A 22,243-nucleotide genomic window follows, 5' to 3' on the forward strand; every position below is an offset into this window, starting at 1 on the left:
GGCAATGAGCCCGTCGACGCAACGAGTGTCGATGAAGCAGTGTCGACAGCTGTAATACTCTGAAAATCCGTCGTCGACGGGATTGACGTCGTCGCTGGCATTGAAGCAGCCGTCGTCGGTGCCTTCGTCGACGGTGTCGTCATCGTCGGTGCCTTCGTCAACAGTTCTGTCGTCAACGGTGTCTTCGTCGACGGTATTTTCGCCGACGATGTCTTTGTCGACTGTGTCTTCGACGACGAGGCCTTCGTAGATGGGGCCTTCGTCGACGGTACCGATATCGACGGTGATGATTTTGTCGGCGTCGTCGACGCTGACGATGATTTTTTAATAACAATCGTGGACGATAAAACCTTACCCGCTGACGACGATGGTGTTGTCGTCGTCGATGAAGAAAATGACGACGATGCTGTCGTCGTAGAGAGTGTCCCTCAGATTTTCGTCGTCAACGTGGAGACATAAACAGGAGACACAGCTTTCCTGAACGCTGATGATGTCGTCGACGAGGTTGTCGTCGTCGACGGCTTCTTGAAGGTGTGAACCTCCTTGTCAGAAGCCGATTTTAACATAGCCTCTGAAGATTTTTTTGGTGTCTTCTTTTGAGGAGCGTCCAGAGGGCCAGGGGAAGCTATCCTTGGCCTTTTATGAGACATCTTTGAGGAGACTGAAGAGCCTTCACTTCCCTCAGATGAGTCCAAATTATCTCTGTCCTTGAGTCTTTGGAGCCAAATCAAAAGGCGTCCCTCTTTGTCTTTGAGGGTTTTTGTAGAAAATGTTCGACATACCTTGCAATCCTTAGTTGTATGGTCAGGGTACAGGCAGTAAAGGCAGTCCTTGTGTTGATCATCTATGTGGAGCCTTTTTGTCCCACACGAGCTACAAGCTCTGAAGAGACCTTTCTGAGGAGTGTCAGCCATAGTGTACAGCTTTCACTTGAAGAGAAATCCAAAAATTTGAAGAGAAAAGCTTTGAAGAAATAAACCTGAGCAGAACTCAGGGGGAGACTCCCTTAGCACAACGTGCGGTAGAAAATCTGAGGGACTGAGGCTCCTGACAGGAAGGTTCTAGAGGGAGGTGACCGCTGATTGGTTCTTCTCTGGACTTTGGTCCTTTTCACAAAAGGACCTAGATATGTTACTAATGTGAGGCATTTAGGCCTACTTTTCTCTATATATGTCTATAGGACATTGCTTATTTATGTACCGGGGACTTCCATCTCGACGACGGGGAATGATTCAGGCATGTGAATCTATGAAAGACACCCATAATACTGGATAATACACTAATATATACAATACAAAAAATTTTAGATTAAAGAAAGAAAATAAATCAAAAAAATCAAAAACATTAGGAATATATCCTCTATTCCCTATTACCCTATTTGGAGCTGCTCAAGTAGATTTTCTCAAATCCACTTGAATGGGCACGCGCTCTTGTGCACTGCATGGTGCCATACGCACTGATTTTTCAGCACTGCGTGCAGTACTGGCGCTAAATTGCAGCACGACGTGCATATTTCTGCCCACTGGTATTCCGCAGAATCTCATGGAGTTTTTAATGAACTTTGTTGAATTCCACTGAGGGAAACTTCACGAGTTCTGCCCAAACCGGGATTTGACCCATAGCTCCCAACGTGCATATTCTATGAGGTTCAGGACTCATCTATGCCAATTCAGGTTGATCTGTCAGTCAATCACAGTGATGTATTGTTTAGCACCTGGGAGGAATTTAACACCTCATTCACACCTATTTAAATGCCCATCACTAATTGAGTGAAGTTGGAGAGGAAATGCAAATTAGCCTCCCAGAACTTAAGGCACAGAACAGGTAACTTTCTAAAAGTTACATTTCTTTAATATTTATTAAATATTTGACTTCACAATTGAATTAGATTTTCAGAAACTCTTAAAACCGGCAGTTTAATTATTTTTCTAGCTGATCCCATTTCCGAGACACAGTATTAGGATTTTAATTTGTATTCTTTCTTTTCTACATAGGACATCTAGGAAATTCACATTCACTGTGAAAAATAGTTTTTGGGTGCTAGTTTCTTTAAGGACGTGTTCACATCAAGTTTCTACATTTTCTACTTTTGGAGAAGTGTGGCTCACTGGTTAGAGGAGGCAGACCTGGAAGCAGAGGTCAGCCCGGGACCAGGGTTCAATTCCCGGCTTGGCGGGGTCTTGAGTCCTAAAATGTCCATGGACTCGACAATTCTCGCTCCGGTGCCTACTCGATTCACGGGTTCAAACTCTGCGACTCTGGGCAATAGCTTGCTTAATCTCCACAACGGCCCCTCGCGGCGGGATGCCTGGCTTTCACCTTGCGGATACCCTGCCGGGGTTATCTCACAGGGGAATACCAGGACGGGTTCCCTAAGCAAGCGCTTAGAAACCGCTTGGTGATTTGCGCTATATAAATTCCTGTACATTTACAAATACCATGCATCAGGCTTGTGGGCTATCAGGGTTTATATGACAGTTTGAATTGCAGTCTTTATACCGCTACAGTTGTGCTACACAGGGTTGGCCTGAAGCTATGTTTGCATTGCAGCTGTGGCCAATGGTACAATAGGTTAAGCAGTACACTGGTGGCATTTAACTTGCAGGCCACAGCTACACTAATTAGGGACCTATAGGCAAGTTAAATATGGCAATTAGCAATATACCTATTTAACCATGTTTAGAGGGGGGAGCACAGGCACTTTACTCCTAGTTAGCAGGGGTGAAATGCACAGTTGTAAAGTAGGCAAAAATGCAGAACTATAGGGTTCAGCAAAATGTGAAAAATCTGGGGTGACAACGTAGAAAAAGTATTTCGTATACTCTACCATTGCTTTTCTCCAATCATCTTGCTTTCTCCCAGTTCCATTTCTTGTCCTCTCTCTATACTTTTAACACGCCTAGTTCTTGCTTCCCTTTTGCATCTCTTTCCCTATTGCGCTGTCTTTACTCCCCCCTCTCTCACGCATGGTATTCATCCCCAACCTTTCCAACTCTCATTTAATAAGTATCTCTTGCTCTGATCTTTTTTCCAGGCACATCCTTCCCAGCCGTTGACATGGAAGCGTACACGCTCATCAGCCGTGAGGACTACCCTCGAAATGCAGAGGGGGAGATGTCAGGATTCATCCACCCCAAGCTGCAGGTCAGTCCTAACTTTCTCTATCTATATTGTTGCTCAGTGGAAACTAATATAGAGTATGGGCACCTAGGTGCTGTTACCGGCAAATAATTGTTTGAGGTCTGTTGGTCCAATTGGTTCACCGATGAAGGGAGACAGGACTGTGCTCCTAGAATGCATCAGTGCTAGAATATGATGACATTGGTAAAACTGCACAGGTCTGTGGCCACTTCTGGTGAGACTGAGATGAGCCACGTGCCTTTTATTGCAAGTGGGGTAGGTGAGCTAAGTGGACATGAAAGTATAACCCATTCTTTTTCACTTACCACAGAATGGCTAATCGAAGTGTTTGTGAATGGTTGTGCTGGTTGTACCGGTTTGACAAAGCAACCATCAATTTACCTGTTTAGGCATCATCATGAAAAAAGGACTACACATAATACTCACATGAGTTACTGAAATAATGTAGCGGCCATTTTGTAATGGTATATTATAACATGGAAATCAATACGAAAACAACTAAACAAAGTGTTCTCATGGCTCATTTAATACTCATAATAACACCAAATGGCCTTGAACGTTTGGTTATACATATCCCAATACTTCTTTTGTATTAAGTCCTGTTACACTATAAATTACTATTAGCAATTAAATAAAAAAATTGACATCAATTAACATTACAAACTATAGTTTAACAAATTAAAAACATTTATACAAAAAATGGTAACAAAAATAAGATATGAACAAAAAAAAAAATAATTAACAATATTTTTTAGAACTATTTTATTAAAAACGATAATACTTACCTAAAAAAACAATATTCGACGATATTTCTGCTTTGCGATTATTGGTATCACATGCTTTTCCTGACATTTCTGTCTTTCGATACATACAACTCGATATTTTGTCAAAATACCATTGTATACTACCCATGTAGCCCATTACCCGCAGGGCCAACATTTAAGAATAATTCATTGGAACATTTTACTGTATTTGAGGCAGTAGCTCATAGTTCTTAGCTGAACTGTAGGGGTGAACATCTTGAATGCATCAACCCTGTGCAGGGAAGCTCCTAATGTCACCACTTGAACATCCAGGTATTTTTCCTTCATATGGAACTTGTTCCAGAAGTCCAGTCAGGTGCTCTGCAAATTTTCTGGGATACGTTACACCTCAGAAGTGTTGTTTCTTTTAGAGACCGGCTCCACCCACAGTGGAACTTGTCTTGACCATAATTTCCATGTGCAGTGCCGAATGTATAACGTTACAACGTGGTCTTTACACTGCGATATGCTTACAACGCGGTCATTACAACACAAGTTGTTACAACGACTTGTGCTAGAGGTGTTGGACTTAGCAATAGTATGATTTACTATCCAACTGCAGCCTATGGAACAGCAGGGTAGGTGTTGGAATAGTAAATCATACTATTCCTTTGTGTATAGCGCCATCCAGCGCAAGTCGTTGTAACGACTTGCGTTGTAATGACCACGTAGTAACCGTATCGCGGTGTACAGACCGCGTTGTAATGGATGTCACCCGCAGTGCCATGACGTGAATGACAGCTCACAGAGCACAGGCTGCTCTCAGACACAAAAACTGATTGCAGTATGTCTCTCTGCAGCCCCTGGCTGCCCCAAATAAATTAGTGATGTAAGAATAGGTAATGTGCATGGTTTCATTGAAGCAGGAAATCATAGTCATACTAAAACTGGTGCATGACGTCAGTTCCTGTTACTTGCATATCTAGTGGCTGCATTCCTGGCAACACCAATTATGAATCTCTTTGGGATGACCTTAAGCCGAAGATTTGTCAAGAAATAACCTCTTTGTGTTTGGTTTTCAGGACAAGGATTTTCTTCCCCTGAACCCCGGTGACCCCATTTTCCAGACCTTGGATGGGACAGAGGTGGTCTACGAAGGCGACTCAACCATCTACCCTGCCTTCATCAATGAGGCTGCGTACTATGAGAAGAACATTGCCTTTGCCAAGATGGAGAAGAAAGTGTTTTCAGTCCCCGCTCTTCAAGCCCAGCTGGACTAATCTGGAAACCACTGGAAAGGGGAGAGGCCTGTGGCACTTAATAAAACATTGCTAAGGGGTGCAATACATATGGACTTTTTGGGCACAGACACAAACATAATGAAGAGAACTAGAACAGAACCACAGTAACAAACAGCTGCTAATAAGAAGGGAGCCTGAGACAAGAAATACCAGGAGATCTACAAGAGAGTTCTCAAAAGATTCAAACTAAATGCAGAATGAGAACAAGGGGATGGCCAAGCCAAAGAAAGACTGAGTTTAAAGGTTACTGTTCTGCAAGATACTCTTGCTGTGGGCAGTCGTCCATTAAAGGTCTAGAGCTGCTTGGACAACCTAGGATGTACAATAGGGCCCTTGAAAACTGCTTCCCTCGCCCCCAACCACAATACAATAAACCACCAGGTGAGTAGGCAGACAGATAGAAGCAAAATCTAAGAAGAGAGAACAGGTAGCAAGGGAGTCACAATAAAGGAAGAAGAGGTGGACAAAAGAGGAGAGGCTATGTCCCTCAGGAAAAGAAGGACTTGGAGACAAAAGAAAGAGAATGTGCACACAAAATAAAAGATGCATGGAGAATAATGGAGACAGGGGAGGGCTTGAAACAGAAGGAAAGGTAATAGAGAGGAGCCATGTAGGAAGTGAAAGGAAGAATAGGTAGACTCCTAGATCAGAACATAATACTCGGAAAACAGAGATGGCGAAGGAGATGAGGAGAACAAGGGAGACCAAGCGAACTTTAGTAAGTGGAATGTATGAGATACATGGATGAGATGATATCCACAGACCAAAGGAAGAAAGAGTACTCTAGTGTGACTTAATCACCAAGAGGAAGAGGACGCAGAACATGAGAAGAGCAAGAAATAAACTGAGGGGTCCTAACAAAGTGCACCACGGGTGGAGAGGAATGGAAACAAGAAACAGAGCAATAGTAAACAGAAGGCTAGAGAAGAAACACATGGAGAGCTACATTGAAGTATTGGTTGAGCATCTTTCAGCAATCCACTTACAAATCACCACGAACAAGTAAAAAGAAGTGAAATCTGCCCTACTCTGATGGTTCTCGTATTGGGTACTCACCAAACTGCAGTTATCTATGCAAATATTTTGTGAGATGCTGCTCTTCTGACACCTCAGGATTCATGATGGACACTTCCATGATGAAAAGCTATTTCTGCTGGCATCAGCCATCTTTGTTGGTATTACTTTATAAGGTGCTTTTTCTCCAGTTGATGCAAAGACACTGGACAGTCTTGTTCTCAGAGATAATCATGGCAATAAACAGTTCACAGGTCAGCCAATTCTAAAATGTATTCCAGGGACGAATGGTCGCAGGTCAGCCATTCTAAAATAGTTTACAAGTCGGAATGGTCACGTCAACCATTTTCAAATATTACCCTGCAGGTAACAGGATGCCTGGTTAACCAAAGATTTTATTGCATCGCTTCTGCAGGTAAAATACATCCATACACACGCACACACACACACACATATATATATATATATATATATATATATATATATATAAACTAGATTCTGCGCATCTATTTGTGGTCCGTGCTCCATTTTGTTGAAGAAACACAGCCACTGTGCAGTGGAGTTTTTAGGATATGAAAACAAGTTACTTACCTGTAACTTCAGTTATCCAGTATTGGTATCTTTCATAGATTCACATGCCTGAATCATTCCCTGTCGTCAAGGCGGGAGTCCCACGGTAAATAAAAAAGCAGTGCCAAAGCACTTTGTAGTAGTAGTAGGCCCTAGAACTAGGCCCGAGGCCTACATTATAGTAGCCCATCTACATCATTATGTCAAAAAGACCAAAGTCTTTGCTCCAACCAATCAGCTCACAGCACCCTCTAGAACCCTCTCTGCAGAGCCAGTTCTCCTCAGATTTTCGTAGCACAAGTGGGAAAAAGTATCCCAACCTTAGAGAACTGCCTCTCCGGGGAGGAGGGTGGGTGCATGTGAATCTATGAAAGATACCAATACTGGATAACTGAAGTTACAGGTAAGTAACTTGTTTTCTTATCCAGTATTGGGGTATTTTTCATAGATTCACATGCCTGAATCAGAATAGCAAGCAGTAAAACCAGGGAAAGTCGGTTGCGGATGGTGGGAGACTTACTATATTGCACCCCCATGAATGTACCGCTAACAACCAACAATTGCTTAGAAATTGGTCTATTAACAACCTTATTGAAAAACCAACATAGAAGTAATGCAATTTCCTACAGGAAAAGGAACATTAGTAGCATATAAACCTACTGTATGACAACATATGTCTGCATATTATAAACAACAATTTGAACTTGATGTACTTTAAGAAGAAACCAATGTTTGTACCTGAATGTATTCCTATGGAAACAGGTGGCGTAACACAGCTTGGCCCACTGCCGCATCATTCTGATTTGCTGATTGTAGGCAGTAGTGTCTTGTAAACGTGTGGACAATCTTCCATGTCGCAGCACGGCAAATGTTCTCAAGCGTCACTCCTACAAACAAAGCTGCAGACGCTGCCACAGCTCTTGTGGAATGAGATCGAACAGACCTTGTCAATGGTCGGTTAGCCTTGATGTGACAGAACTGGATGGCAGAGGCTATCCATCTGGAAATCGTAGCTTTTGTGACCGCCTTACCCAATGTAGTCTGGCCATAAGCCACAAACAGTTGATCTGATTTTCTTACAGTCTTGGTTCTCTGAAGGTAGAACTTTAAGCATCTTTTGATGTCTAAAGAATGTAATGTTCTCTCCGCTGGGGTTGACGGATTTGGAAAGAAAACCGTCAGCTTGATTGGCTCATTTAGATGAAATTGAGAAGGCACTTTTGGTATGAATGTTGGATTTGTCCGCAAAGTGACATAGTCTTGGGAAAAATGCATAAAGGGTTCCTTTATAGTGAATGCCTGAATTTCTCCCACTCTTCTGGCGGAAGTTAGGGCTAACAACAAAACAACCTTCCATGTCAAGAATTTTAAGTCAGCTTTATGAATGGGTTCGAAAGGGTGCTTCATCAGCTGTGAGAGAACTGTATTGAGCTCCCATTCTGGTGGTGAAGGCTTTACTGGAGGATAAGCCCGGAAAAGACCCCTCATGAATTGCTTAATGAGCGATGAAGAGCAGAGTGATTGAGTGTCAGCCATCTTCCTGTACCTGGATAAAGCCGCTAAGTGGACCTTTATTGAAGAAAAAGAAAGACCTGATAGCGCCAAATGCAATAAATAGGGTAGTATTTTTTCTGCTGGCGCTTTTATAGGATGTAAACTGTTTGAAATGCACCAAGCACAGAAGCGCTTCCATTTGAGACGATAAGTTTTTAATGTACTCTGGGCTCTTGCTTTCTTTAGAATGTCTCGGCAGTCCTGAGGAATTTGCAGATGCTGAAATTCTAGGAAATTAGGAGCCATGCATGCAAATTCAGCGACTGATGGTCCGGGTGCAGAATTTGGCCCTCGTTGCGTGATAGTAACATTGGGGTTACCAACAGCTTGATCGGTGGCTCCTGTGAGAGAAGCATGAGCTCCTGAAATCAATACTGGCGAGGCCACCTGGGAGCAATCAGCAGAAGGCGGCAACTCTCCAATTTCATTTTGCGCACCACTCGTGGAATCAAAGGGATCAGAGAAAAGGCGTAAGCATAACTCCCTGACCATCGCATGGACAGGGCATTCCCCCTTGATCCCGGTTGAGGGTACCTGCTGGCAAAGTACCGGCATTTCTTGTTCTGTTGGGTTGCAAACAAATCCAACATTGGTTTGCCCCATCTCTGAAACACCTTGCTCAATTGGTTGTTGTTCAGTTCCCACTCGTGGCAATCTGACGAGGATCTGCTCAGTTTGTCTGCTAAGGTGTTGTACAGACCCCTGACGTGTTCTGCCTTGAGAGTTATGTTGTGAATCGTCAACCATTGCCACAACTCTTGGGCTTCCCTGGACAATGTTGCCGACCTCGTTCCCCCTTCCTTGTTTATATAAAACATGCTGGTGGTGTTGTCCGTTCTGACCAGAACTGAGGATCCTGCGATCCTGGGGAGAAATGCTTGAAGAGAAAGAAATATGGCTTTCAACTCTAGACTGTTGATATGGCATTTTCTCTGCTGTTGAGACCATTTTCCCTGCACCTGTAAGTCCTGGAGATGACCTCCCCAGCCCTCCGTGGATGCATCTGTCGTCAGAACGAAATCCGGAGGAGCTTGCAAGAAAGTGAGCCCCTGTTCCAGATTGCTCAGTCTTGTCCACCATTGAAGGGCATGCACCATCCTGTCGGTGACTGTGATGATGTCCTCGAAAGAGCCTGTCGCTTGTCGCCATTGAAGATGTAGCTCTTCCTGCAAGGGTCGCATCTTTAGACGTGCTAATGGAATGAGGTTGATGGCCGAAGAGCACATCCCCAGAAGTGAAACAAATAGGCGAACTGAAAGTGACTTTTTTCTTGACAGTTTTGTTGCCAAGGCTTGCAGTCGGAGTTGTCTCTCGAGAGATAAGAATGCCTTGCATTCTATTGTGTCTAGACAAGCTCCTAGGAACAACAGGTTCTGTTTCGGAATCAATTGAGATTTGCTCTTGTTGATTGTAAAGCCTAGCGATGCAAAGAGATTGCGGCATAACATAATGTCGGATTTTACTTTGGACTTCGATGGACCTTTGACTATCCAGTCGTCCAAATACGGGAAGACCTGCACCTTTGCTGATCGAAGAGCTGCTGCTACAAGAGCCAGACACTTCGTGAAAATCCTTGGGGCCGACTTGAGTCCAAATGGGAGGACCTTGAACTGATAATGTGCGCCAGCCACAGTGAAACGGAGGTATTTTCGATGTTTTGGGTGAATTGGGATGTGGAAGTATGCATCTTCCATGTCCAAGGAAGCCATGTAATCTCCTTCGTTGAGGCAGTTGAGAATGTCTGAGAGAGTGACCATTCGAAATCCCTGCTTCTTGACATATCTGTTCAGATTGCGCAGGTCTAGGATCGGTCGCCATTCCCCTGATTTCTTTTTTATAAAACGGGAATAGAAACCCATCCTTCTCTGATGGATTGGGACCTTCTCTACAGCGTTCTTGAGAAGCATTGCTTGAACCGCCTTGATTAGTAAGTGAAGACGAGGGGGAGGGGGACCCCTGGGCAGAGTTGTTGGAGGTTTGGTAATGAACTCCAGGGTGTGACCATGTTGGACTAGGTCCAGCACCCACTGATCTGTTGTTATCTGATGCCATTGGCGTTGGAAGGCAGATATCTTCGCGCCCACGGGAAAATAAGGGATTGAAGGTGGTTCCCAATTGATCTCACTGTTTCTTGTGATTGTCTCGCCCCTGATTGTTTGTGCGCCTTCTTCCTCCTTGGCGAGAGAAACCAGCTGATCCCGACTGGCGATACGAAGACTGATAGTTCTGGCGGTATTGCTGTTGATATTGCCTGCCTTGTTGATAGTAATTGCCTCTGTACGAATACCCGCATCCTCTCGCTCCTCTGAACGATCCTCTCTTGTACTGCAATGACCCCAGCGATTTTGCAGTATCCTTATCTGTTTTAATTGTTTGGAGAGCTTCGTCTACATGTTTCCCAAAAAGGGACTCTCCATCATAAGCCATGTCCAGCACTTTCAATTGGACCTCTGGACGAAAGGTAGTGGCCTTCAACCACCCTTGACGTCTCAAAACAGCCGCTCCTGCCAACTGTCTGAAATTTGTGTTTGCAATATCCAACGCGCAGTCGATGGACTCCGCAGCTGCGCGTTCTCCTTCCATTAATATTTTCCGTGCTTCCTGCCTCTTATCTTCTGGAATGAGTTCCATGAAGACAGCCATTTCTGACCACATTTGGCGATCATAGCGCCCTATAATCGCCAAAGAATTTGCCGCTCTGATGGAAGCCGCAGCCATTGTGGAAAACTTTTTCCCAATAAGGTCTAAGCGTCGCCCCTCTTTATCAGGTGGTGTAGAAATAGGGGTAGCCGGATTCTTCGACCTTTGTTGTGCAGCCTGAGACATCACCGAATCCGGACGCGGATGACCAATAAGGCACGCTGGACTAGTGAGCGGGGCACGGTATATTTTATCAATTCTTGGCAACATAGCAGGCACCGAAGCGGGGTTTTTCATTACTTTGAGACCCTCTTTCCAAATATATTCAATAATAGGAATGGCTCGAGATACTTTCCTGGTTTCTTCCTTAAAATCATGAAGAAAACACTCCGTTTGCTCCTTAGTTACCGGGAGTTTAAATCTGTTTGCTGCTCTCTGCATCAGATTGTGAAAGCCACCCACATCCTCAGGTGGAGAATCTGAAGGCTGAGGAGTCGGAGGGGATGGCATGGGAATAACATAATCATCCCACGGGTCTGATGAAGGTATGTTAGGCAACTCCCCTTCCTCTACCTCATCTTCTGAGGACGTGTCCGGGGCTTGTGGAGGCAACTCATGTTGTGTAGGTTCCACAACTCGAGAAGGCGGTGGAACTTGAGGTGGAGGAATAGAAGTAGTAGGCTGAGGCATAGGTGGAGAAGTGTGGCTCAATGGTTAGAGCAGGCAGACCTTGATGCAGAGCTCTGGCCAGGGACCAGGGTTCGATTCCCGCCTCGGCGGGTCTCTGGCTCATTAATTCCCCTCACTGAATATTCTCGCCTCAGTGCCTGTTCTGATCATGGGTCCCACGCTGCAACTCTGGGCAATAGCTTGCTTAGTCTCCACAACGGCCCCAAAAGCGCTGGGATGCCTGGCTGCACCTGGGGGGTGCCCAGGAGTGGATATTTCCCAGGAAAGCCAGGAAGGGTTCCTAAGCGGTATACGGACAGCGCCGGGACACCTCCGGTGGAGGTAGCTGGGCGCTTTACAAATTCCGACATTTATTTTATGTGGAGGAAAGCGTTGTTTGTAATCTGCCAGCATATCCTGTAAATCCTGAATCAGGGTAGGTGGTAAATGGGTGACTTCTGAAACTTTAGGCCGCCTCTGATGTTCTATCGAATGAGGCACTAAAATGTCCTCCTGATAATAATGTTCAGTATAAGTGTCATCTTCATCATCATCTTGACACTTGATGACAAGATCAGATGGGTGACGCGCCACACCAAAAGCTCCTTCATTATCATCATCCTCAAAATCATCTTCTTCGTCATCCGAGTAGGATTCCAGAAGATGAGAGGGCATAAGTTGCGATTAAGAACCTTGTTGCCTCTTGTACGAGACGAGTTGAAAGTTCTTAGTTGAAACTGGTGTACAAAAAACCTGATTCCCAGCCATCGGCTTCACTAAAGCTGAATCCATCATCTTTGACGGCACCGGTGACAAAGGTGCAGTTGTCTGCTGAAAAGATGTCGTCGTCGACGGGATTATCGTCGACGAGGTCGACGACGAAGGACACGTCATCGATGGAATTGCCGTCGACGGACTCGACGTCGACGGGACCGTCGTCGATGAACCTACCGTCGACGGGACAATCGTCGACGGGCTGGTCGTCGACGGGCTGGTCGTCGACGGGCTCCTCGTAGACGGGACAACCGTCGACGGTTTCATCGTCGATACTTTCTTCGTCGAAGAGACGGTCGTCGACGGTGGCGTCGATGACTTCGTCGACGAGCTCTTTTTAGACGACGAAGGCTTCGTTGACGCTGATGTCTTCGTCGACGAGTCGTCTACGAGAGTTCTTTTGGCCACAATACAAATCTTAGTAGACACAATAGGCGAAGTGATAGATGAAGTGGAGATCATAGCCGTAGAAAAGGAAGTTGAAGTAGAAACAGTAGTCACTGGTGAGGAGACAGAAGAACTCTTACTCACGGTTTTATTAGAGGAATCGTTGGTGGCTGAGGCTCCAGAGACAGCATGTGGGGATCTCGGTGAAGAGCCTGAAGTAGAGTGGGAGGTTTTCGCATGTTTTCTCCCCTCACTTTTCTTATCCTCCTGTGACCTTGACCTCTTACTAGAAGTAGAGGCTTTGTCATCATCATCCGTGGAAGAGGATTTTAGGCACAAAAGGGACTCTGGCCTCCCTATCCCTTAAGGTCTTAGAAGGGAAGGTGGGGCAGATCTTACAATTTTTTGCCTCATGCTTGGGATAAAGGCAATAAATACAGTCCTTGTGCTGGTCATCCACATGGACCCTTTTCTTCTCGCAGGTTCTGCAAGGTCTAAGGTAATGGACATTTATTCCATTTTCCCACAGCTACCAGCGGAAATTAGGACTGATCCATCCTCCCATTTGGCTGTGGCCCATCCTTCTTTTTCTGGTTTCAAGCTAGTGACAGAAGATCAGGTCAGCATTTTAGCTGCCAAAATCAAATCGGGTTCTCCGCTTGATCCATGCCCTCCTGATATAATGAATCAACTTTACAATACCATCGCTCAGCCGCTTACCACCATTTGTAACGCCATCTTTAAAACAGGCGTCTACCCAGAGATCTGGAAGAAGGCCATCGTTAAACCTTTGCTCAAAAAGCCTTCCTTAGACCCCACGGCTACGGCCAATTACAGACCCATTGCTTGCCTTCCCTTTCCCGCTAAAATCGTAGAGGCCATCATGACCCAACAGCTTTCAGAGTTCATTGAACAACATGAACTCCTGGATGATACGCAGTTCGGTTTCCGGAGGGGACACGGAACCGTAAACTGCGTTGATAAAGGCCTCCGATGAAATTAGAAACATCTTGGATTCGGGAGGAGCAGCAGTGCTCATCCTGTTGGATCTCTCGGCGGCCTTTGACACGGTCGACCATGCTATTTTGGTCGACCGTGTCACAGCCCTGGGGATTAACAATTTGGCCAGAGATCTTATAGCCTCTTTTTTGGCTAACCGCAAACAGGCAGTCAAACTGGGCAATTATTATTCACCGACTTCTAAACTGCCATGCGGGGTCCCCCAAGGATCGTCGTTAAGCCCTGCGCTTTTTAACATTTATGTTGCAGATTTGGCAAGGGTCATAAAATCTCATGGGATGCGCCTAACTACTTACGCCGATGACACCCAACTTGTGTTGGCGGTCCATAAGAACAGCCCAGTGGTAGCAGCTAATTTCCAGGAGGGGATACTGGAGGTACAAGCATGGATGCATAGTAATTGTCTAAAACTGAATGCGGAGAAAACGGAGGTTATGACCTTTGGTAACATCTTTCCAGAATGGTCCCCGATTTGGTGGCCTATTCAGATGGGTCCTCCTCCGGTCCCAGTTGCAAAGGTCAGGAATCTTGGAGTGATCTTTGATAAACATCTGTCCTTCAAACACCATGTAAGTAGGGTTGTCTCAGCTGCCTTTTTTACGTTGAAAAAGATAAAAAAGCTGCTACCGTACTTACCATCATCAGCTGGAAAAACCCTAATTACCACCTTGGTGTTTTCCAAGCTTGATTACGGAAATGCCCTCTTTCTCAACACTCATAAATATATCTTGAACAAGCTTCAATCTGTTCAAAATATGGCAGCCAGAATCCTTCTCAACATTCCAAGGCGCCAGTCCATCTCGGCAGCTATACGCCATCTTCATTGGCTAAGAGTGGAGAGCAGGATCAAATTTAAGGCCTTATGTATTGCTTATAAGGCCATTCATCATACTGGCCCGAAGTTTTTAAGAGAGGCATTTCAGGTATACACCCCTATAAGGAACCTAAGATCAGCAGCTAGCTGTTTACTATCTGTGCCCCGAACAAGAACCTCCACTTGGGGAGATAGACGATTCTTGGTAGCAACTCCCAGACTGTGGAACTCTCTCCCTTCACATATCAAAACTGCCCCCACTCTTATCTGTTTTCTTAGGGCTTTGAAGACTTGGCTTTTTAACCAATAGGTTCGTGTGCTGATTACTGTTTCCTAAAGCATCATACTGCGCCTAGACACCCTCGGGTATTAGCTGCGCATTAAAAATTCCATAAATAAATAAATAAATAAACAAGGCCTTCTTGTCAGACATCCTGAAGCTCTGAGGAAAAAACTGAGTCAAGACTCAGGGAGACTCCCTTCCACACTACGTGCGGTGAAAATCTGATGAGAACTGGCGCTGCAGAGAGGGTTCTAGAGGGTGCTGTGAGTTGATTGGTTGGAGCAAAGACTTTGGTCTTTTTGACATAATGATGTAGATAGGCTACTATAATGTAGGCCTCAGGCCTAGTTCTAGGGCCTACTACTACTACAAAGTGCTTTGGCACTGCTTTTTTATTTACCGTGGGACTCCCGCCTTGACGACGGGGATTGATTCAGGTATGTGAATCTATGAAAGATACCCTAATACTGGATAACTATATCTATCTATCTATCTATCTATCTATCTATCTATCTATCTATCTATCTATCTATCTATCTATCTATCTATCTACATATATATATATATATATATAAGCGATGGAGAGGAATGGGCGCACTAGTGGCTGCCAAGCACCAACGCAGGCAGGATTGGTTTTGTGCAGGAAGGGACACCTTCCTGCACAGAAACATTCCTCTGAGCCGGTTATCTCTTTATATTTGTGCAGCAAAGGTAGAAAGAGGGAAAAACGTGGAGAAATCAACCTGTTTATCCTTGGTACCCCTCCCCTGGGAGGCATGGCATTTTGACAGAGTGCCAGGTTTACTATTTTAGTAGACCTGGGAATGTGCCATAAACCACAGGTGGATGCATGGTAACACCCTCGCTGCACCCATATGACTCCTTCCCAGGGCAGAGCAATGCAAGGGAGAACCTTGCGTTACTCCAGATTTACTATGAATGCAGAGCCACGCACGGTGGCACCGTGTGGCATAGTAAATCCCATTTAAGGGGGTGCACATCTTGCGTGGCGTAAGGGCAATGCAGCCCTTGTAAATCTGGGCACCAGTGTGCATTCAAGGCAGTAGACAATTTAGGAGGATTTGTGCAGCTCCATCGTCCCAATACCCAAGCCTTGTAATGACACACACTAACCTTCCACTGCTTTGATGAATGAAGAAGTGACCTTCCGTATCGAAGGTGACGTCATGAAAACCAGACAATCATGTTTCAATGTATTACACTTTTAAATAAATAATGGTATTTTTATTCATTTTAGGCTAGTGTTTCTGTTTTTGTGTCACAGAACTGATTCGTGAAAATGAATTGCCAATTGGTTTCGTTCAATAAGTGCTGCTTCAAAGGCATACAAGGATTTCAGTGCTTGTGCTCATTCAAACCTTGGCCTCTCTGCTTGTGATGGACAGGCAGGCCATCACATACAGGGATATGAGAGGGCTCCTATGTCATATCACTTCTTGCACTATTCCCCCAGTGTTGAGAGGTGCTCTGAGATTTTCAATGGGCTGGGAGCTGCAAAAAACTGAACAATAAATAAACACAAATAAATATACAATAATGTATTACCTCTGCAAAGAATGACACAACATTCCAATTGAAACCCTGTTTTGGCAAAATTACTCTTTGAAAAACATTTTGAAATCTGACCCTGCCAGATCAGCTTGTCCAGGGAGGGACAAGATATGAGAAAGGAGTCTATGATATGAGAAAATGTTGCTCTGTAACAATATTAGTCTTATAAATTCAAATGCATTGCTTGTTTCTCCAGTGGACCTGAACGTTTGCACGTTGTTTATCTCAAAAGCAGTTTCTGAGTCACAAGGCCTGTTGAGACTTCACAGGTGACCCATAATGCACCGGGACAAAGACTCGACCTCAGATTGATTTTCACTCAGACAAAGACTGCATAAAACGTGCACTGTAGAACTGAGTGATGATGAAAGCAAAACATCTGTAATCACCGCTGGCTTACACTGACTGATTTGCATATGGCCATGTCTGAACTGGGGTGGCAGATTGGGCTAAAGGACGGTGATGGATTCAACCCAGATCTGTTGACTGGGTGTGAGCGTTTGATTAGTTCAGATGCTCCGTCTATCACCACCCCCTTTTGTACCGCTTTGTCGCCATAAGTTGGCAAGGTATGCTCAGACGTTGAGTCCCTTGCTCACTTTGCCACTGAATTCAAGCAAGCCTGGCTGAAGACGGCTGGAATGCCAGAAACCGGTCCTAGGAAGCTTGATTCCGGTCCAGGGAAGGCATGGCTTGGCAGTTCGGGCTGGACTGTTCCCATGAGGCACAGGGTCAGACTGATTTGCATATGGCCATGACTGAACTGGGGTGGCAGAGTGGGCTAAAGAACGGTGATGGATTCAACCCAGATCTGTTGACTGGGTGTGAGTGTTTGATTGGTTCAGATGCTCCGTCCATCACCACCCCCTTTTGTACCGCACGTGAATCTGCAGCACAATATGATACAGATATGTACAGGCTACCATTGCCTGACCCTAGCACTTGTGGCAGTAGATACACATGCTCTGCATACACTGTAAAGCTGTTCCCTTCCTCACAGCAGTGGTTAATGAGAAGATAATGCAGATGTTTGGAGTACAGTTCCTACTAGCCTGGCAATCCTAAGCCTGCGGTAGGATTGATCATTCACACAGTGGAGTTTAGCAAATGTGTGTGGTGCTGACCAAGGGAGAAATGTGGCACAGCGGCCAGGGTGGCTGACTCTGGAGCGTAGGGCTCACGGTTCAATCCCTGGTGCCGACAGCAGCTCAGCTCAGCACCATGTGACTCTAGGCAATAGCTAACTTAATCTCCTCAATGGCCCCCAGCGCCTTGACAGCCTAGGGGTGAGTAGTTTGTGCTTTACAAATACCAGATTTAGATGTATTTATTGAGTGGTAGCCTAAAATATTTGCAAAAGTAATGTTTGTCAAGAAGCCAATCGTGGTGCATTTTTCTATGTGAAATGTGCTTTTGGGGTCACAGCCAGTGTGTGATTAGCGTTCACATTACAGGTTTTCAATGTATGGGTTAACCCCTCCTCCCCCAGCAATACCAGCTTCAGCGATGGAGTTTCCCAGGTGAGGCTTAGCAAAAGCTATCAGCAGTTGCTTTACATATGGATTTAGATGTGTTTATATACTACCCGAGTACCCTCTTAACAACAAATCTATGTAACGACCCATGCGCTCCACAGTCTGGGTATGGGAAGAAGATGGGCAGCGCAATCGTTTGGTTCACGTCACGCATAGCCTCCACCTGTGGTAGGAAATTGTCATTAGTCCTGAGGATAATCCTGTTCTTATGTGCCTGGATAAAGGGATTATCTGTAGTCAGTGCCTGCAACGTACTGATCCATAGCAAAGAAGCGATGGCCGCTAAAGAGGTCACCTTCCAAGACAAGAACTGTATGTCACAGGAATTAAGTGCTTTAAAAGATGGCCCCGTAAGCCACGTGGGAATCACATTTAAGTTCCAAACAAGGGCTGTGGGTGTAGAACTCATTAGGGATGTTAACAGAGATTTCAAAAAGGAAGATCTTCTGTTTTGTGTGTATGCTGCAAATGCAGTTAGAATGCATGCCTTTCCATGGCGGAGTCTCCACCATGGAAAGGCATTACACCGCCACCATCGTAATATGGATGGCGGTGCCTGCAAGGCACCACCACCATATTTCAGGGCTTTTCCATCCGCTAGGCAATCGTGCGGATTGCCTACCGGCGGAAAAGCAGCAGACGGTCTTTCCATCCGCCGTGGTACACCCGCCATGGTAATGTGGGGGGGGGGGCGTAAAAGGCCGTCTGGCGGGGTGCTCTGGCGGGCGGATCGCCACTGCCGGTAGAGCGATGGCGATCTTCCCACCATCCTAATAGACCCCTTAGGATCAACTAAGTATCATCAGCATAAGTGAAATATCAATCCATCGTGCTCACTCAGTTTGGCCAGGGGAGTGACATACAGATGAAATAAAGTGGGGCTCACAGCTGAGCCTGTGGGGTGCCCACCACAACTGGCTAAGATGTAGAGTGCAAGTTTCTCAAACGCATAGCTCGCTTGCGGACCCACAACAATGGCGAGAACCATTCTAAAACGGTGCCGGAGGCATCCCTGAGACCTTGATATCTTACAACTGAAGTATTCTTGGAAAGGACGAGGTGGAAAAATGTGAGATGGCACGTTGATGAGCTAGACATGTTATATGTGCTTATACAGCTGTGATGTCACTCCGGATACAGAGACCTTACAGGTGTCAGGTCTAATGAAATGACTCAGATCCTATGAAGCAGGGTTAGAGGGGATGACGCTGTTGCAGATCAGTTTAAAAATTGAATAAAAAGGGGACTTGTTATCCCTTGTTCTTTCAAAGTTTCTCCTTGTACCTGTTCAGTTAGGGGATTCCTGTTTCTATGAAACACTGTAAAATGTTCCACCGTTTGAAAATTCCCTCTCTGAAAAGAGTGCTGATGACAAAATCAATACTTGTCAACGGAGAGCTCTCAAGATATCAAATGGAACACAATCCGTAAATATGTTCTCCATCACGCCAATTTAATTACTTATTAGAAGATATTCCAAAACCATAAACAGACACTATCTGGAAGTCGCCTCACGCTGAGACGTTTGTCTGAGTGTGCGAGAAACAACCATATGTAAGAGTCAACCTCCATAAGGACAGCTTCAGTCCCGGCCGCTCCAGTCACCCTTGTGTGTCCTTGATGGCTGTTCATTTGTGATCCTCGGATTGGGTTTTGGGGCAGCTTGTCACCTGTTCCCTTTAAGGAAAATGGGCTGAATTAAAAAAAAAGTTTGCTTTATTAAAAAGCAGTCACAGACATGGAGGTCTGCTGACCCCAGCAGGCCACCATGCATGTGATAGCCTTAAATCTTAGAGAGTCGGAATGTGCAACGTATCTCATTAGTATGCATAAGGTAGGTTGGGTTCCAGCCAACTACAATTCCCAATTCTACGGAGTGACCTGTTAGCGCATAGGGCGATTTTTAATATTATTTACTAGTCACAGAAATACTGGTCGCATGTATCATGGTAAATAATACCCATGGCCAAAATGTTCTACCGGTCCCGGCGTGTCCTGAGATCTTACTGAAAAGTCCATGAGGCAGAAAAGCCTCGCAGTACACTAGAGACCTCAGCACTGCCCGGCAGAGGTTCGAACATCTGGAAAATGTGTCCATCCTAGTCCTTACATGCGGTACTACAATGCCATGCTGTGAACGCGCCGTAACCAGGGACTCTGGAATCATGTGATCGTGCAGCCATTGCGATGTTTGTATCATTGTAGATTAGCCGCATTTGCCACATAATCCATCATCTGCTGCATAATCTGCAGATTTTAACAAAAATAAAATTGTTTCCATCTCACACGGTTCAAAAGTTACTAAAAACGTAGCGACGTGTGTTGCCGCGCAGAGGGAGGCGGTTTGAAAAGGTTCACTGGTTGCTTATTGCTATGTGTGAGCCGCCAGTGTAAAAATGATCAAATAATTAAGTAATAGCCATAAAATGTCCTGCATTACGCCACATAATTTGCATTTTCACATCATTTACTCATCCCCGCTGCATATTGTGGCCCTCCCCTGCCGCATAATTCCACCAGTGGCCCTCTCAATAACCTTACTCGTGGTAAGTCGTTTTCAGCAGCTTCTGAATCATAGCAGCCCCAGAGGACAGAGGAGATGTCTCGCAGGATACTCTGTCAGGGTTCAGCTCCACCACATCAGTCAGGGTGCGACTGTGGCCCCCTTTCTATTGGTGTATGCCACCAATGCTTGTTAGGCAAAGAAGTACTTTCATGGAGTGACAGTTTCTTCCAGAGTTGTGTGCTCGGGTCCTTCACCCGGCCGAGGCCTCTCCCTTGGCCTCTCAGGGTCCGGGATCAGCTCCTGTTCAGAGTTCCCACAATTTGGAAGTGGTGACGTCACACCTGATGTGTGATTGACAGCGCAGGGCCTGGTTTCTGGTTCAGTAGAGCATTCCATTAAATTTGTAAAACGTCATGTAATATTTGTCCGTTTATTTGACATGTTTTGTGTAGTGCTTCAAAGTCACCTTCGAGGCCACTTTGCAGCGCTAGCCCAGTAGGCCGAAAGCAGTTTGGAGCTTTAGTTCTACCTCCATTTTGTTTGCAATATATTTAAAGTCCATCGTTTTTTGTTTCAAATTCAACACCGAAGCACCGCTCCAACTTGCAATATCTGAGCATCTACCTCCTCCTTGTAACCTGCATGCAGCGCTCAAAAGGCCTGGGAAGTTCTACAAAGCGCCTGGAAGTATCCATAGTGCCAATATCGGCCCACTCACCAGCCCTCTCGCAGCAACATGCATGTCGTATAAATAAGCAGACAGGACAACCTTTTGCTGGAGAAAAATAGCTGCAGGTTTATTAGCATACACATATGCCAACATGGTGGGTTATCTTACAGGCGATCCAAAGGCAAGCCGCCCCTAGCGGCCTACCACCTGATGGGCCAATTTGCATCGTGGCCTTAGCCAATCGTTGCTTAGCGGTTGTGGTGAGGAGATAGCCCCTCCCACTTCCGGTGAACCATGGTCCACCCTCTTGCTCACGCCCCCCCCCTACGAGGGGCGGAGCGTTCAAGCGACCCCCGGTTGTACAGGTTTCCAACCGCCCGTAGGATAGCGGGGCACGTCGCACCCCAGGGTCCACCGCACAGACTTCATGGGGATATTAGGCCTCAGCACCATTTGTGCTCCTGAAGAGGGTACTCCCGTGTACCTTTCCGCCTCTGGATCGCCCTGTAACTCCGCTTGCAACACAAATAAAAGGATTAGAAGACATTTCCCCCTCACCCTGAAAGCGCCGGGTAAGCGGTAGGGAGGGAAACGGCAACAGGGTGAGGGGACAAAGAGGCCACCAGGTGGGCGGGGGAAGGAAGAAATGCGTTACTTACCTGTAACTGCAGTTATCCAGTATTGGTATCTTTCATAGATTCACATGCCTGAATCATTCCCCGTCGTCGGGGTGGGAGTCACTGGTATACTTGGGGCCCGATTCACAGAACAAACTTAAGACAAAATCCTAAACTTACTACTTTTGGTATTCACAGAAGTTAGGATTTTGTCTTAAGTCTGTCTTAAGTCTGTCTTAAGTTTGTCTTAAGACAAACTTAAGACAAAATCCTAAATTCTGTGAATACCAAAAGTAGTAAGTTTAGGATTTTGTCTTAAGTTAGTTCTGTGAATCGGGCCCAATAGACATACATACTAATAGGCCAGAGGCCTCACATTAGTAACCTATCCAAGTCCTTTTGTAAAAAGGACCAAACTTTGACCAGGAGCCAA

The 22,243-nt window shown here is 45.5% G+C and overlaps 2 protein-coding genes across 6 annotated transcripts in view; one reads left to right on the plus strand and one right to left on the minus strand.

The window, feature by feature from the left end:
* LOC144769768 (N-acyl-aromatic-L-amino acid amidohydrolase (carboxylate-forming)-like) overlaps window positions 1-6,457 on the plus strand; it is a 263,725-nt gene extending 257,268 nt beyond the window's left edge. For all 5 annotated transcript variants that reach the window (XM_078654120.1, XM_078654189.1, XM_078654055.1 and 2 more), the window contains exons 6-7: window positions 3,035-3,144; window positions 4,967-6,457. In XM_078654120.1, coding sequence (XP_078510246.1) covers window positions 3,035-3,144; window positions 4,967-5,164 — 308 coding nt within the window. In that variant the 3' untranslated portion in view covers window positions 5,165-6,457. The remainder of the gene's footprint in view (window positions 1-3,034; window positions 3,145-4,966) is intronic.
* Window positions 6,458-9,533: 3,076 nt separating this feature from the next.
* On the minus strand, window positions 9,534-16,543 carry LOC144770093 (uncharacterized). Its single transcript, XM_078654381.1, has 2 exons — window positions 15,464-16,543; window positions 9,534-15,423 (listed from the first exon to the last, which is right to left on the minus strand). The coding sequence occupies exon 2, from the start codon at window positions 11,651-11,653 to the stop codon at window positions 10,445-10,447; it is 1,209 nt and encodes a 402-aa protein (XP_078510507.1). The 5' UTR covers window positions 11,654-15,423; window positions 15,464-16,543; the 3' UTR covers window positions 9,534-10,444.
* Between the last annotated feature and the right edge of the window lie 5,700 nt (window positions 16,544-22,243).

This window comes from Lissotriton helveticus, chromosome 1_1 (assembly GCF_964261635.1).
Source record: "Lissotriton helveticus chromosome 1_1, aLisHel1.1, whole genome shotgun sequence".
Classification (NCBI taxonomy): Eukaryota; Metazoa; Chordata; class Amphibia; order Caudata; family Salamandridae; genus Lissotriton; species Lissotriton helveticus.